The following is a 16,455-nucleotide window of genomic DNA, read 5'->3' as shown; positions in this document are numbered from 1 at the left end:
TAATATAGGGATAGTCCCTTTATTAGCCTTTTCCACTTAATTTGCCAAACTTTATATATACATATATTTATTAGCCCTAAACAGCCAATGCTAACATAGTATGGTCTGTCTAGAGCACCGTAGTAGGCCTACTAATTACTTTCAGTTACTTTTGGGTTACTTTCCCTTTAAGAGACATTAGAAGTCAAACCACCGCTCTAACCCCCAGCTGTTTGATAGACCTCCCTGACAACCGTTGCCGCGTCCTCAACTAGCGCACTTGGAAACCGAGATTTCAGCACAGAGTGAAGGAAGTTGAAGGTGAATTTGAAGTTAACAAGTGGCAAGTTTTGTCTATTAAAACTCATAGCATCTCCGAGGGCTATTTAAGGTTTAATGTTCTTTAATATATACAGCCTGTTAGAAAGTTTCAAACGATATTATTTACTCCATCATGTATCCTACATTCTGTGTTTTCTAACTAACGTTAGCCAACGTTTGCTAGCTAGCCAGCCAGCAAGGTCATCAGCCAACGTCAATTTAGTTGCTAGTTCATGACATGTATTCATTTCAAGTACTTTTGTCCTAAATTAGCATCATGTCTAAGTTCTCTAGCTAGTTATGTAATAGCAAATTGACCAGGTCTATCTGTCATGATAAAAGAATGGGTTGGGCATTGAAAATAATAAATACTGGTAGCTACAAAGAAGCGCGTGCTGGAATGCTTACTAACGCTTATTTTGTGAGGCAGACATCTACAGATGTGTGTCTGAAGATGGAAGCAAAGCAGGTTCCCCAAAACCATCCCCATGGGGTTGGTGTATTTGTGCCACACGCCCCTAGCAAACTTGCAGAACACAAGTTACCCCCACTGCAAAGTCACAGGAGCAAACTCCCCCCTGTCAGAAAGTACCCTGTGATTGAGCAGAAAGGGTACTACTCCGAGCTCATCACTACAGCAGCAAAACCCCACCTACAGGTAATAATTAGCCTACACATTCAACTGTAGTCAGAGGGCAGCTAAAAACACTACCCTGTGATACGTTTGCTCTAAGAAATATTTTATGAAGTTATGAGGTTACACTAACTGCCTATTCATGTATCAGTCCTGTACAGATGGGCCAGAAACCCAACAGAGCTTACTGTGTCAAGCGGGCTATGAGTCCAATACTCCTAAAGGTGAGACTTTTACCCAGGGCCCATTGGATGATACAAATCACACTAAAATACATCAGCTACTTTACATTTGTGTATGTGTAAATATGTATTGGTATATTCTGTAAATAACAATTGATTTATTTGGGCCCATATGTATTCTGTTCCTCAGTAACCACATTCCGGACTCCGTCTGACCTGCACAGTCTGGTTGAGAGGGACAAGCATGGACCCACCACCCAGCACCAGCAGCACACGGACTTCTCCACTGGAGGTTACACAGCCAAAGTCCAGCTGCCCTACCACAGCCTGCCTGGACAGCACCTCCGCAAGATAGAGATAGAGAGGTGTGTGCATCTGTGAGGGTCACAGCTAAATACACGCAAACAGTATGGGGAAGTGAATGCTCTGACATGTGTTGTGTCTCTTCTCAGGCGCAGACGGGAGTACCTGAAGCTGGATATTGCCCAGCTCCTGACAGAGCAAGGCATAGACTCCAACCTCCTGATGCCTCGGCACCATAGCATTGAAGAACATGTGACCACACCAGAGAATCCACTCCCTCCTGTCTCAAACTACCTACCTCTGGAGGTGAGCTCCTCAAACATCTTCATCGTTAAAACATACATTTTTCGTTAATAAAACACTATCACATTGTGGTCACTCGTCTTTCTTGGTTTTCTCCCCTAGGTGTTTGACAATGAGGAGTTTGACTGTCGCACTCCTCAAGACTGGCTTGCCCTGGGCTATGAAAATGGATCAACTGATCACAAACCCATACCTGCCAAAGCTCTGCTGCCCACCACTGACAAGATACCACCAGGTTGGTGCTTTGATAATAGCTCTTAATTTGAATTAGCTGTTTACACAGGGATGTCCCAAATATAAATTATTGTAACCTACAGGTTCTGTCTGTTGTAGTGAACAGTGTACCATATCATCATTCTTCATCATGAGAACAGAAAATAGTTAGACATTTTCCTCTCTCTTGCCTTCTCTGGTTCTGTAGAGGACCCCAAAAGCCCCAACCTGGAGTACAGCTGGCAGTTTGTTGGGGTTCTTGACTACAACCAGGAGAAAGGGCTTTATCTGGTCCAGAAGGCCGACAAGAATGGCAGAGTGAGGGATGCCAATGGAAAACCAGTCCTAAACGAAGGACAGAGAACAAGTAATAGTGTATTACCACTTCTAGTGTATCAATGCAGTATTTTCTTGACCTGTATACAGCATACACAAAGTCTCATTCTCTGTCCCATCTCCTTGACTTTAGTAGGTGTGTTTCTGCTGTCAGCCACTCAGTACTGGATTTCCAGGATCAGGCTGCTGTTCAGTGCAGAGGACCCTCGTCTGTTTTCCCAGCGGGTGCAGTTTGCCCAGCGCTGCAGAGAGAACACAGAGGCCCTGCTGCTCTACCACCTGTCTGTAGACTGTATGCCAGTGTGGAGTGGCACCTCGTCTCTCAATGCACAAAGTCTTGCCCGTGTCAAAGAGCATGCCCTCTCTACACCTGGCCTTCGACTCAAACTGTGAGAGACATCCCTAATTTTCTAATCTAATACTCATATTTTACAGTTAGCCTTTCATTCATGGTAGAGACTGTTTAGCTATCTTTTTTCTAAAGCAGACTGACCATCAGGCTGTGTTTATTGAATAAGAGCAGGATATGAATGTCAGGAGACTGAATTGTGCATAATACTGTACAGTAAATGGAGCATTACCTTTAGGATGCATTTCTGTGTAATGTTGTGTTGTGGTGGCAGGCTGCAGGAGTGTATTGTACGTCTGGAGAAGGAGATCAATCTGGAGTATGACCGCACCATGAATCGGATCAGCTTTGATAGGGTAGTGCTCACCAACCCTGAGGATTTCTCCCACATCACCCTGCCCCAGAGAGAGCCAGAACGTGTGCCCCAGAATGGTGAGTTCACTGTAGGGTTTTTTGTAGATGTAAGACCTAAGGATGGGCATGTTTATTCAAATATCCAAACGGAGTGGACGTTGGTGTTCGATTACTTGTGTGAGTGTTATACTACAGTTTACTATAGAATAGTACAGTACTTACTATATAATTATGTAGTAAACTAGTATATTGTAGAATACTGTTCTACACACTGTTGTATCCCTCGATCGTGTAGTATTTACCATATATCGTTTTGTGATATACTATAATAAATAGTACAGTATACTACAGACCGCAAAAACGCGACAGTAAATACTACAGTAATGACCTCAAAAACTCTACAGTCCGCAAAAACACTACAGTAATTACTATAGCATGTATTACAGTATTTAATTTGTATATACCCTGCCCATTCCCATTCTCCTCTCCCATATCCCAATTTGCGCCACCTGTAAGTGAGAAACCTACATGACAAGTATAGATCATATATTGTGTTCCCTACAGGTTATAGATACGAGCAGAAGCTCTGAACTATCCATTCAGACCTCAGTCCTACTTACGTATAGGTTATGGAAAATGGGCTCTTTGAGTATTTTGTCCAATAGGTTTCCTCAAGGAAGCCCCCACTGCTATGTCAAAGATAATAAAACAAAAACACTATAGTAAATACTACAGTAAGGTCTGCAAAAACACTACAGTAAATACTACAGTCCGCAAAAACACTACAGTAAATACTACAGTATACTACAGTCCGCAAAAACACTCAAGTAATTACTATAGTATATACTACAGTTTTTTTCAGTATTTATACAATAGTAAATGGTAAATACTACAGTATACTAAAGCCATGTCTGCAATACTACAGTGAATACTACAGTAAAGTCCGCAAAAACATTACAGAGAAAACTATAGTATTTTTTCCTGTGGGATTATAACAATGAAAAAGCTTTGTCTAAATTAAATTATCTTTGTGACATTGATACATACAGGGTTATACCATGACATTTGAATTTCCTTTATTTAATAAAACAACAAACTTTTGAATGTAGTTTTTATGACGGTGTCATGAGCTAGCCCATTTAGCCCTCCAGTCAGCCCTGACAACGATATGCTATTTTCTCCTCTTCAAATAGCAATTACATGCGCGCACAGGAAGTTCCACAAGACCTGATGTACATTTAACATTTTAGTAATTTAGCAGATTTTTCACCTAGTCGGCTAATCCTCTTAACTGCTAGGCTACCTGCAGCTCTGATGTAACGGCGTTAAGAACGTTCCGTAAGCTCACACCGCAGCTAGCTTGAAATGTTGCAGATGGAATCATCCAATCGGTACATTTTGGGTGGCTCAACCCACTGGCTCAACCCACTGTTTCCAATAACTACCGGAGAACTGCAGGCGGGGGGATATCTGCAAAAAAAACCATGATATTATTGGAATAGTGAAACATTTAAAATGACCATCCCCGGCCTCCCGAGTGGCGCAGCGGTCTAAGGCACTGCATCGCACTGCTTGAGGCGTCACTACAGACCCAGGCTGTGTCACAACCGGCCGTGAATGGGAGTCCAAGAGGGCGGCGCACAATTGGCCCAGCATCGTCAAGGTTAGGGGAGGGTTTGGCCGGGGGGGCTTTACTTGGCTCATCGCGCTCTAGTGACTACTTGTGACGGGGCGGGCGCCTGTAGACTGACTTTGGTCGTCAGTTGAACGGTGTTTCCTCCAACACATTGGTGCAGCTGGCTTCCAGGTTAAAGTGTTAAGAAGTGAAATTGGGGAGAAAAAGGGGGTAAAAAAAAAAGCCTATCCCTCTACTAGTAAGACATAAGATTGGGTTCAGGGGGCCAGGGTCTCTTCGTGAACCCTGACAGAAATGGGTTTACGAGATAAGCTGTCGATGACACCTGTAATGACTCCTCTTAAACATTGTACACCTGATATGTCCACAGGCTTTGTGTCTGTCCCTACATACCCCTTTGAGAAGAACCGTGCTGCGTTTGCCTTCAACTCCCTGCTCACCAAGCCGGAGGTGATCTCTGCCTTGTCCAAAGTGCGGGGCGAGTGCAACAGGGTGGCTGCTATGAGTCTGTTCCATGTCACCTTCACCAAGTCGTTGCGTCTAGAGGAGTTTGAGCTCACCCAGTCTCAGACACATGCACAGGTATTGTAACACACAGCCCTAGAAACATTATGATACTCTGCTGGCATCAGTCCTGCTCTCTGAAGAATATCTTTGAAGAATTCTAATTGTTGTGAAATTCAAGACAGTTACTAGCAGCCATACACCGCCATACATTGAAAGCCATACACATCAAAAGCTAACCCATCCCTGGTCCCTCGTGGCCCCTCAGGTGCAGCTGTTCCTGCGAGACTCATGGGTGACCACCCTGTGTAAGGGCATCCACACCAGCCTGAGAGACGTGGGCCCTGGCTGGTTTAGTCTGACGGAGTCCCGCTGGGAGGTGTACAGGATGTCCAAGCTGTGCAGCCTCATGGCCCTGGTACGCTACAGCCTGCAGGACTCACTGCGCTTCCTGGTGCAGGACTCCCTGGTCAGCCTGACTCAGCTGCTGCTGGACGCCTGCCACAGTGTTCTCCACTGCCCACAGGACCTGACCTGGGGCTCCAACCTCATCAACAGCCCCTACAAGTGAGATCACATCACCACTCTGTCTCTATTGCTATCTCTCTCTTTCTAACTACTCTCTATTGTCTTTCTTTGTCTCCCTCATAGGGTTGCAAAGTGAGGGTATATTACTGGTAATATACACGTTTACAAGTAAACTACCAGATTCTGGTAACTTTCAAGTTTTTTAATAAACTCAGCAAAAAAAGAAACGTCCTTTCACTGTCAACTGCGTTTATTTTCAGCAAACTTAACATGTGTAAATATTTGTATGAACATAACATGATTCAACAACTGAGAGATAAACTGAACAAGTTCCACAGACATGTGACTAACAGAAATTGAATAATGTGTCCCTGAACAAAGGGGGGTCAAAATCAAAAGTAACGGTCAGTATCTGGTGTGGCCACCAGCTGCATTAAGTACTGCAGTACATCTCCTCCTCATGGACTGCACCAGATTTGCCAGTTCTTGCTGTGAGATGTTACCCCACTCTTCCACCAAGGCACCTCTTTCTAAAATGATCTGCCGCAATTGTTGCAACCCCTATTACTAGCCTGTTCAACCTCTCTTTCGTATCGTCTGAGATCCTTAAAGATTGGAAAGCTGCCGCGGTCACCCCCCTCTTCTAAGGGGAGACATTCTAGACCCAAACTGTTACAGTCCTATATCTATCCTACCCTGCCTCCCTAAAGTCTTCGAAAGCCAAGTTAACAAACAGATCACCGACCATTTTGAATCCCACCGTACCTACTCCACTATGCAATCTGGTTTCAGAGCTGGTCATAGGGGCACCTCAGCCACGCTCAAGGTCCTAAACGATATCATAACCGCCATTGATAAGAGACAATACTGTGCAGCCATCTTCATCGACCTGGCCAAGGCTTTCGACTCTGTCAATCACCGTATTCTTATCGGCAGACTCAACAGCCTTGGTTTCTCAAATGACTGCCTCGCCTGGTTCACCAACTACTTCTCAGACAGAGTTCAGTGTGTCAAATCGGAGAGGCCTGTTGTCCGGACCTCTGGCTGTCTCTATGGGGGTGCCACAGGGTTCAATTCTCGGGCCGACTCCTTTCTCTGTATACATCAATGATGTCGCTCTTGCTGCTGGTGATTCTCTGATCCACATCTACGCAGACGACACCATTCTGTATACTTCTGGCCCTTCTTTGGACACTGTGTTAACTAACCTCCAGGCGAGCTTCAATGCCATACAACACTCCTTCCGTGGCCTCCAACTGCTCTTACATGCAAGTAAAACGAAATGCATGCTCTTCAACCGATCGCTGCCCGCACCCGCCCGCCCGTCTAGCATCACTACTCTGGACGGTTCTGACTTAGAGTATGTGGACATCTACAAATACCTAGGTGTCTGGTTAGACTGTAAACTCTCCTTCCAGACTCACATTAAGCATGTCCAATCCAAAATTAAATCTAGAATCGGCTTCCTATTTTGCAACAAAGCTTCCTTCACGCATGCTGCCAAACACCCTCGTAAAACTGACCATCCTACCGATCCTTGACTTCGGTGATGTCATTTACAAAATAGCCTCCAACACTCTACTCAGCAAAGTGGATGTAGTCTATCACCGTGCCATCTACTTTGTCACCAAAGCCCCATGTACCACCCACCACTGCGACCTGTATGCTCTTGTTGGCCGCCTTATCTCAGCTCACTGGTCACCATAGCAGCACCTACCCGTAGCACGTGCTCCAGCAGGTATATCTCACTGGTCATCCCCAAAGCCAACTCCTTCTTTGGCCGCCTTTCCTTCCAGTTCTCTGCTGCCAGTGACTGGAACGAATTGCAAAAATCACTGAATCTGGAGTCTTATATCTCCCTCACTAACTTTAAGCATCAGCTGTCAGAGCAGCTTACCGATCATTGCACCAGTACACAGCCCATCTGTAAATAGCCCACCCAATTACCTCATCCCCATATTGTTCTTTATTTTTTGCTCCTTTGCACCCCAGTATCTCTACTTGCACATTCATCTTTTGCACATCTATCACTCCAGTGTTTAATTGCTAAATTGTAATTATTTCACCACTATGGCCTATTTATTGCCTTACCTCCCTAATCTTACTACATTTGCACATACTGTATGTAGACTTTTCTATTGTGTTATTGACTGTATGTTTGTTTATTCCATGTGTAACTCTGTGTTGTTTGTGTCGCACTGTTTTGCTTCATCTTGGCCAGGTCGCAGTTGTAAATGAGAACTTGTTATCAACTGGCCTACCTGGTTAAATAAAGGTGAAATAAATAAAATAAACACCGCCCCAGACCATGATGGACCCTCCACCTCCAAATCGATCCCGCTCCAGAGTACAGGCCTCGGTGTGACGCTCATTCCTTCGACGATAAATGCGAATCTGACCATCACCCCTGGTGAGACAAAACCGCGACTCGTCAATGAAGAGCACTTTTTGCCAGTCCTGTCTGGTCCAGCGACGGTGGGTTTTTGCCCATAGGTGACGTTGTTGCCAGTGATGTCTGGTGAGGAACAGCCTTACAACAGGCCTACAAGCCCTCAGTCCAGCCTCTCTCATCCTATTGCAGACAGTCTGAGCACTGATGGAGGGATTCCTGGTTCCTGGTGTAACTCGGGCAGTTGTTGTTGCCATCCTGTACCTGTCCCGCAGGTGTGATGTTCGGATGCACCGGTCCTGTGCAGGTGTTGTTACACGTGGTCTACCACTGCAAGGACGATCAGCTGTCCGTCCTGTCTCCCTGTAGCTCTGTCTTAGCCGTCTCACAGTACGGACATTGCAATTTATTGCCCTAGCCACATTTGCATTCCTCATGCCTCCTTGCAGCATGCCTAAGGCACGTTCACGCAGATGAGCAGGGACCCTGGGCATCTTTCTTTTGGTGTTTTTCAGTGTCAGTAGAAAGGCCTCTTTAGTGTCCTAGGTTTTCATAACTGTGACCTTAATTGCCTACCGTCTGTAAGCTGTTAGTGTCTTAACGACCGTTCCACAGGTGCATGTTCATTAATTGTTTACGGTTCATTGAACAAGCATGGGAAACAGTGTTTAAACCCTTTGCAATGAAGATCTGTGAAGTTATTTGGATTTTTACGAATTATCTTTGAAAGACAGGGTCCTGAAAAAGGGTTTCTTTTTTTGCTGAGTTTACTTTTTATCACATGATATCTTGTGGCCTTTTAGGGGTACTTCAGATTTAAAAAATATGATGCAAAAATATTTTATGTCCAACATTTCGACAGACAAGCTGTCTTCATCAGGGTATAATGACAAACACTATTGGGTGACTCGTTTATATAGTGTCAAAAGACAGACACAGGTGTGTTCCACTCTGCTAGCCAGCACCTCGCCTAAATAGGTGTGCATTTCTTTCACCTCTGGGTAATTCAGATTATCACAGGTGTCTGTAATTAGCTTTGGCCCTCTCTGTGACCTTATCAAATGTAAAATATATAAAATAAGATTATTTTAAATTGTAAACTGAGTGGTTTGAGCCCTGAATGTTGATTGGGCTATGTCCAGGCACTCCACGATGCGTCTTAGCCGTGGTATATTGGCCATATACCACACCCCTCGTGCCTTATTGGTAAATTTTACCATGGCATTGAATACTTGTTTCTGATTGGCTTGAAGGGCTTTCTAGAGTGTGCATTATTTTCCTATAACGCACGTTATATCAGCACGGTAGAATTCAATGGCTGTAGTTCAATCTTACGTGTTTTGTTTGAGCTGCTTTTGAAACCAAAAGTCGAATTGAAATCATTGGCATTGTTGAATTCGATTTCCATAGTAGCAAGCTAGGACTGATGGTTTGGTTAGCTAAACTAGAAAGTCTGTTTGTTTGGTTCACATGGCAGCTACTGTGGCTATGGGCATCCACACCAAACTCGCTCCAGTCACGCAGGTTGAAATATCAAAACGAACTCTGATATTTATTATTATATTAATTTGGGGACAGGTCGAAACACATGAAACATTCATGAACATTTAGCCAAGTTCTATTTTACCGCCTGGCTACGCAGACGCTCATTGACGAGCGCGAGCAGTTTAGATTAAATGATTGAACAACATGTATGTGTACATTTCTTTTGCAACGCTTGCACACACAACGCGAGCGGTGTGGTCAGCATTTTAGTTATGCACTCCTATGTATCTCCACAGGCCGAAGAAGAGCCCGCTGTTCTTGGTAGATCTGGTTCTGGATGTGACTGGGGTCCACTACAGCACTCCTCTGGAAAACTTTGAGACTTCCATCATTACCCTGTTTGATAAGGGGATCCTTTCCACCCACAATGTGCCTCAGCTGGATAAGGCAAGACAAGACACCATGCATTCCAACATTTTGACAATTTATTTAAATTACAGTAATGAAGTTAGAATTGATTTGCTTCACACTTCTGCCGTTTATGATGATGGCTTTTTGTGTCTCTCAGTTTGTGATGCAGAAGATGTTCATCAGTGGCACTCCTCTGTTGGAGTCAGTGGGTCTGTGGGAGCCTGCGGTGGCAGAGCTGAGGGAGAGGGTCCGTGCCGCCCTGCGTCAGGCTGCCATCCCACTCCGGGCCTACGCCCGCGAGTATGAGAGATACCTAGAGCTGCACAACTCAGACATAGAGACCTTCCTTAAGTAAGACCTGTCTCAGTAGAACTTGTAGTTGTAGCACTTGTGTCTGTAACTAAGTCTTTGTGTGTATGTGTCCCAGGGCCCACAGCCAGGAGGAGCAGACTCCCCAGGAGGTGAAACGGGAGGTGGTACAGCACCTAAAGGAGAAGGAGCGTCTAGACCACTCCTTCCCATCCTCCATCGTCATCGGCCCCTTCACCGTCAGCGTGGAGAGTGTCCGCCAGAGCCTGTCCAAGAAACGCAGAGCCCTGGCTAACGCCGTGCTCGACCGGCTTGCCCTCAAGCTCCGCAAGCAAGTGGAGGACGTAAGTCTCAAGACTTTTCAAGAGATTTGTGTAGCAAAGTACAGGAATATCATACTTGAGGATATACAATGGTCAATGTTGTTTAGTAGGCATTGCATGTGACGTTAAGTGCAGATATGTTTGTTAGTATTTGGCTCAGACCAGTCTGTACTGTGTGTTTTGCTTTTTTCCAGGCATGTGAAGAGTGTAAGGCCATCAGCAGGAAGCTGCATGAGAAGCCGAACAGCATTGAGGAGCTGACCGACCAACGTGAATGGATGAAGCAGATCTCAGATCAGCTCAAGGCCCATGAGGTACAGAGAATAAATTATACAGACTTGCAGAGAATAGAATACATCATTTTTGGTACTGTAAAGATCATCCTCTTGATTAGAGAGTTCTCATTTTGTGTGTCACTTTCCTCAGGAGCTCCTATCCAAAGCCATGTCAGACTACGAGTTGATCGATGAGTTCTTCTACACCCTGTCAAATGAGGACTTCAATGGAAAGTAAGGCTGGCTGTTACAACACGTTGAAAGATTGAGATACTGGTTTTGTATTGGAGTGAGAACGAGAGGTCAAACTAGGAGTGTAGAAAGTAAATAATAGGTTTGAGTGAATGCTGGAAGTGAGAGCGCGAGTGTCTGTCTCTTTTGCTGTGCAGGTGGACAGCCATTGGCTGGCCACATAAGATTGTGACCCAGATGGAGACGGTATCGTCCCAGCATGTTGAGGATGAAGAACGCTTCAACAAGATCCAGCAGGCTGACCAGAACAACTTCCAGGAGCGCCTGGACTCTCTACAGGTGAGCCATGCTTTCAAATCCCCAGACTTTGACAAAAATTACCCTTTTCTGTTGCCTGCCTCTGCATGTTGTTGCAGATGGTGGTGGCTGGCTTTTCTGGGTACACGGACATCAGCCGAGCCCACGAGGTGGCCAACGAGGTACGACGTGTGGGCAAGCAGCTGAAGGAGTCCCAGACCATGGCCCAGACATACAACAACCGGGACCGTCTGTTTGGCATCCCTGTCACCAACGTGAGTGTGGCGTTATTGACTCGATCTACCTCCCCAATGGCTTCTACTTGAGTTGATGTAGACTATGCTGTTGTTGAGCAATCAACCAACATGTAAAAACAAAGACTGACTTGTACTGACTGGCTGCTGTGTCTGTGTTGCAGTACGACCGTCTGCAGAAGCTGATCAGGGACTTCCAGCCGTTCAGAGACCTGTGGACCACCACGTCAGACTGGCTGCGGTGGCACGATAGCTGGCACAATGACCCCCTTTCCATCATTGACCCCGAGCAGCTGGAGCGCAACGTCACAGACGCCTTCAAGACCATGCACAAGTGTGTCAAAATGTTCAAGGACATCCCCGGTGAGCAGTGGTGGAAAAAGTACTCAATTGTCATACTTGAGTAAAAGTAAAGATACCTTAATCGAAAATTAATCAAGTGAAAGTCACCCAGTTAAATACTCCTTGAGTAAAAGTCTAGATCAGATCAGAGGCGGTAGGGATGACCAGGGATGATCTCTTGATAAGTGTGTGAATTGGACCATTTTCCTGTCAAAATGTAACAAGCACCTTTGGGTGTCAGGGAAAATGTATGGAGTAAAAGTAAAAGTTGCCAAAAATATAAATAGTAAAGTACAGATACCCCCAAAAATGACTTAAGTAGTATTTTTACTTAAGTACTTTACACCACTGCCGGTGAGTGACGCTTTATCAAGTAATCAAATCTGATTTGTATACAAAGTGCTTAACATAACCATGGCCTAAACCTCCCAAAAGCAAGAATCAATGAGTGGCAAGGGGGGAAAAGATCTGTCTCTCTACCTCTTTCTTTCTCTCTCTCCCTACCTACCTACACACACATACACACCAGCGTGTCAGGAGGTGGCTTCTGACATCCGGGGGAAGATAGATGACTTCCGTCCCTACATCCCTCTGATCCAGGGCCTGAGGAATCCTGGGATGAGGGGCAGACACTGGCAGCTGCTGTCAGACCGCATCCACATGAATGTCAAGCCCAAGGCCAACCTCACTTTCTCCCGTTGCCTGGAACTAGGCCTGCAGGACCATGTGGATGAGATAGCACAGGTGGCTGAGGTGGCAGGGAAGGAGTACGCCATCGAACAGGTACTGGATAACTGCAGGCAGTAATAAAGTGGCTAATATCTGTTACAGCCAATAGCGTTGACGGACACAGTTATCTAATATCCTAATTTTGGACTGAACTAAATGTGTCCCTGTCCTCCCTCTCCCCATTCAGGCTCTGGATAAGATGGAGCATGAGTGGTCGACGGTGACCTTCGAGGTGTTGCCCTACAAGGAGACGGGCACTTACATCCTGAAGAGCCCAGACGAGGCGTCACAGCTGCTGGATGACCACATCGTCATGACCCAGAGCATGTCTTTCTCCCCCTACAAGAAACCCTTTGAGGAACGCATCAGCACGTGGGAGAGCAAGCTCAGGATGACTCAGGTACAGCAGAAAGATACATACGTCTGACTGGGTGTCATTGGAAGGAGAAGGAGGCTAAAGTAACATTGAAAGTGTCCTACTAGGTGAATGGAGAGCCTTAAAAGGCTGATTGGCCCATTCTCACCATTTAAAATCCCTGTAGTAGATGTTGTTCATTCTTCATGAGATGTTTCAAAACCTCATTAATGTTGTGTGACTGCCCTCTGCTGGTGCTTGCAGGATGTGCTGGAAGAGTGGCTGACCTGCCAGCGCTCCTGGCTTTACCTGGAGCCTATCTTCAGCTCTGACGACATCAACCGCCAGTTGCCTGTAGAGGGAAAGAGGTACCAGACCATGGAGCGCACCTGGAGGAAAGTGATGAAGAGCGCCTACGACAACAAACAGGTGAGATACTGTAATCACAACACAATACAACAACAACCCACATCATGCTTAGATTGACTTCAAGAAGGTTTAGAGTTGATACTGAGTGTAAACTAAATGTTTATTGTGTGTGTGCGTACGTGCATGTGTGTGTCTAGGTTATTGACCTGTGCCCGGACCCCCGTCTGTTGGACAGTCTGAGGGACTGTAATAAGCTGTTGGAGCTGGTGCAGAAGGGTCTGAGCGACTACCTAGAGACCAAGCGTGGCTCCTTCCCCAGGTATGCTGTCACTAATGACTGTGTTTCAGCTCTAAGCAAAATTACTGTTTATTTAGATTCAGTATTACAGATGTATTCGATAGTTGTTGATTAATACCATTAGAAACAGCTTTGAAATGATCTTTCTCAGAAATGGCAACATAGAGAACTTTTGCCTTTGCAGGTTCTATTTCCTGTCTGACGACGAGCTCCTGGAGATTCTCTCCCAGACCAAGGATCCCACAGCAGTACAGCCTCATCTGCGCAAATGCTTCGAGAACATTGCACGGGTTAGTCTGTCTCTCTCTATCCCCCTGCGCCCCTTTTCAAATATTCCTTTTCTTGAGTTTTATCTCTTTCTATCTCTTCTCCTTCTCTGTGTCCCACAGCTTAAGTTCCAGTCAGACCTGCAGATCACTCATATGTACTCTGGGGAGGGGGAGGAGGTCAAGCTCTGCCTGCCAGTGTGGCCCTCTGGGAATGTGGAGGACTGGCTGAGGGAGGTGGAGAAGTCTATGAAGGCCTGTCTGAGGGACAACATTGAACGCTCGCTGAAGGTCTACCCACAGGTCAGCCCCTTACCAAATCTACAGTAGCAGTGCATGGGTCAAATTTTTGGGGAAGCCAAGCCAGGGGGGAAAAAGCCATATTACAATCTATGTGTTGTGATAATTGCGTTGTTTGCTCTATAACCTGTTAGTTCATATGCCACCGTGATATATAGACCTAAGGCCCAGACAATAAGAAGACAACAGTCACACAGTGGCAGAATAAATTCAACCACATGGTTGTTTCATTGCAAAACCGGAGAGCAACATCTGTCTGGTGAAGTCTACAAAGGATATTTGAATGTAACAGTTACATGACCTACAGCATGGGCAAGCAAGTTAATGTTTGGGACATTTTCGAACTAGTAAATAACTACAGATTTAGAACCACAGAGTTACCGCAAGTCACAAAGAAAACAGGAGCTGCCTCCTCTATTCAAGCACCATTTCAACTTCAACATTTCAATTTCATCAAATCACTTATGCTTGTTCTAATACAGTGACAACTTAAAGATACCAAAAAACAATTTAGACCAATTAACGTAAGCTAAATATGTGTGGCTGTCCACGGTACTGATTTCTGTGCGTGCAAGTAGAAAAACATGTAGACTCGCCGTACTTGTAGAGAAATGCCAATGCGATTCTCCTGTCTTTCATGTTGCCCAAATGGTCTATGACTGTCATACAGTAAATGCTTTTTAGTTTTTGTTGTCCTATGCTACCTGGCTAAAATGCTTGCTCGCTAACCTAACTTCCTTTAATGGGCAATAATGAGCCAGCTAGTTAATATTAGTCTTCTACATCTAGCTACATATTGAACTCACATCCTCTCAGGCCAGGGGCACAAGGTATGAATTTATAGTTGGATCAGATTCACCATTGTAATCATTGGCCAGTACGGAGAATTAAGTAAAAGTCCAAATCCTTATCTCCATCCATGGCTAATTTACGAAAGGGACGATTTTAACTAGTTAGCTAGCCAGCCATCGGAAGACAACGACACAACGAGATGCAACAATTCAAGTTTTTTCTCTCAATTACGTTATGCTTTTGATGTGATGTGATTGGTGTGAAGATAATTCCGAACTGACTTCCCTTGACACCTTTTTTTGGTTCGCCAGGACCAACCACAGTTGAGCTCACTGAGTTTAGCTCAACGCTGATTTGCTATTATTTTAGAATGTTTTTATTAAGGGAGACCAAATGCTTGTTGGCTTCCCTTGCTATTGAATTCAATGTTGTGGGTGGCAATGATATCATACACTTTTAGGCCAGACAGCATCAGATACTTAAGTGATAATGGCCGAAAAGGCGATGTTTGGAGGATATATTGGCATGGGTGTTGTTAGGCTTTCTAGGGTTGCTACCCAGGCTGTCTGGTCGTTCATTGTATCAGTTCCATTGCCTTAGACGTGACCCAGTCTTTCAGTCTTTTTGTTCTGTATCTATGGACGTGACCCAGTCATACCTTCTAAATGTTCTATTGCCATACTGGCCAGCAACGTTCTTATCCCTTGTTTGCTAGCTAGCCAACTATGGCTAACTTACAGTCACGTCACAAAGTAATGACAGAATAAAAGCAAAGTAGCTGCATTTGCATTTCTTTAAGCTGTTTTCTAGTGACATTTATTTGGATAATGTTACAGCCAGAACATTGAGCTAATGAGGCGCGATTTCGTCTGGCATAGAAAATGTGCTCACTCGTCAGGACACTGTTGTTCAGAGAAGCTATCTAACAACACAATCACTTCAAACTGAAGCTGGAAAGACTGCAAACTAGCTGCACTTCGTTTTGTTTTACCGTTTTTCAATTTACATTTCTTTGTATATATCCATGGATATGATTGTTTTTTGCTTGGTCTATTTTTGGGGGAAGCCTGACTTCCGTTGGCAGCCATGAATACACATAACTGCCAATATATCAACCAGTTGACAGAAAACTACACAGTTCAAACATGATTTTGTCTTACTGTATTGTCATCTGTTACACTGGGCTGAGGTTTTGGGATTTTCCAAATAGTGTCCAAGCTTTGTGAAACGCACTGACGACTGTGATGTGTGTGTGCCCTCCTGTCCCTTCCCCTTAGCAACCGCGTACAGAGTGGGTGTTGTCATGGCCTGGGCAGGTGGTGATCGCTGGCTGCCAGACCTTCTGGACCACTGAGGTGTCAAATGCACTGGAGCAGGGAGACCTGACTGACCGACTCTATCCCCAGCTACAAACACAGGTGTGTATC

General features: G+C 45.0%; 1 protein-coding gene across 2 annotated transcripts in view; it reads left to right on the top strand.

The window, feature by feature from the left end:
• The first annotated feature begins 203 nt into the window (after nucleotides 1–203).
• Nucleotides 204–16,455, top strand: part of dnah1 (dynein, axonemal, heavy chain 1) — a 58,632-nt gene continuing 42,380 nt past the window's right edge. The window contains exons 1-26 of one of the 2 annotated variants that reach the window (XM_014133372.3): nucleotides 204–300; nucleotides 731–958; nucleotides 1,086–1,158; nucleotides 1,307–1,481; nucleotides 1,569–1,725; nucleotides 1,825–1,957; nucleotides 2,144–2,302; nucleotides 2,405–2,660; nucleotides 2,895–3,052; nucleotides 4,981–5,192; nucleotides 5,383–5,681; nucleotides 9,813–9,963; nucleotides 10,085–10,278; nucleotides 10,355–10,580; nucleotides 10,754–10,873; nucleotides 10,986–11,068; nucleotides 11,224–11,365; nucleotides 11,443–11,598; nucleotides 11,742–11,940; nucleotides 12,449–12,702; nucleotides 12,836–13,048; nucleotides 13,268–13,432; nucleotides 13,570–13,691; nucleotides 13,855–13,960; nucleotides 14,060–14,239; nucleotides 16,306–16,446. In XM_014133372.3, coding sequence (XP_013988847.1) covers nucleotides 755–958; nucleotides 1,086–1,158; nucleotides 1,307–1,481; nucleotides 1,569–1,725; nucleotides 1,825–1,957; nucleotides 2,144–2,302; nucleotides 2,405–2,660; nucleotides 2,895–3,052; nucleotides 4,981–5,192; nucleotides 5,383–5,681; nucleotides 9,813–9,963; nucleotides 10,085–10,278; nucleotides 10,355–10,580; nucleotides 10,754–10,873; nucleotides 10,986–11,068; nucleotides 11,224–11,365; nucleotides 11,443–11,598; nucleotides 11,742–11,940; nucleotides 12,449–12,702; nucleotides 12,836–13,048; nucleotides 13,268–13,432; nucleotides 13,570–13,691; nucleotides 13,855–13,960; nucleotides 14,060–14,239; nucleotides 16,306–16,446 — 4,278 coding nt within the window. In that variant the 5' untranslated portion in view covers nucleotides 204–300; nucleotides 731–754. Of the gene's footprint in view, nucleotides 301–730; nucleotides 959–1,085; nucleotides 1,159–1,306; nucleotides 1,482–1,568; nucleotides 1,726–1,824; nucleotides 1,958–2,143; nucleotides 2,303–2,404; nucleotides 2,661–2,894; nucleotides 3,053–4,980; nucleotides 5,193–5,382; nucleotides 5,682–9,812; nucleotides 9,964–10,084; nucleotides 10,279–10,354; nucleotides 10,581–10,753; nucleotides 10,874–10,985; nucleotides 11,069–11,223; nucleotides 11,366–11,442; nucleotides 11,599–11,741; nucleotides 11,941–12,448; nucleotides 12,703–12,835; nucleotides 13,049–13,267; nucleotides 13,433–13,569; nucleotides 13,692–13,854; nucleotides 13,961–14,059; nucleotides 14,240–16,305; nucleotides 16,447–16,455 lie in introns of those variants that run through there. The other variant, XM_045691785.2, reaches the window with a different exon arrangement.

The sequence above is a fragment of the Salmo salar genome, chromosome 12 (genome assembly GCF_965601325.2).
Source record: "Salmo salar chromosome 12, fSalSal1, whole genome shotgun sequence".
NCBI lineage: Eukaryota > Metazoa > Chordata > Actinopteri > Salmoniformes > Salmonidae > Salmo > Salmo salar.
The sequence above is the reverse complement of the archived record's forward strand: the minus strand, read 5'-3'. Positions and strand labels throughout refer to the sequence as shown.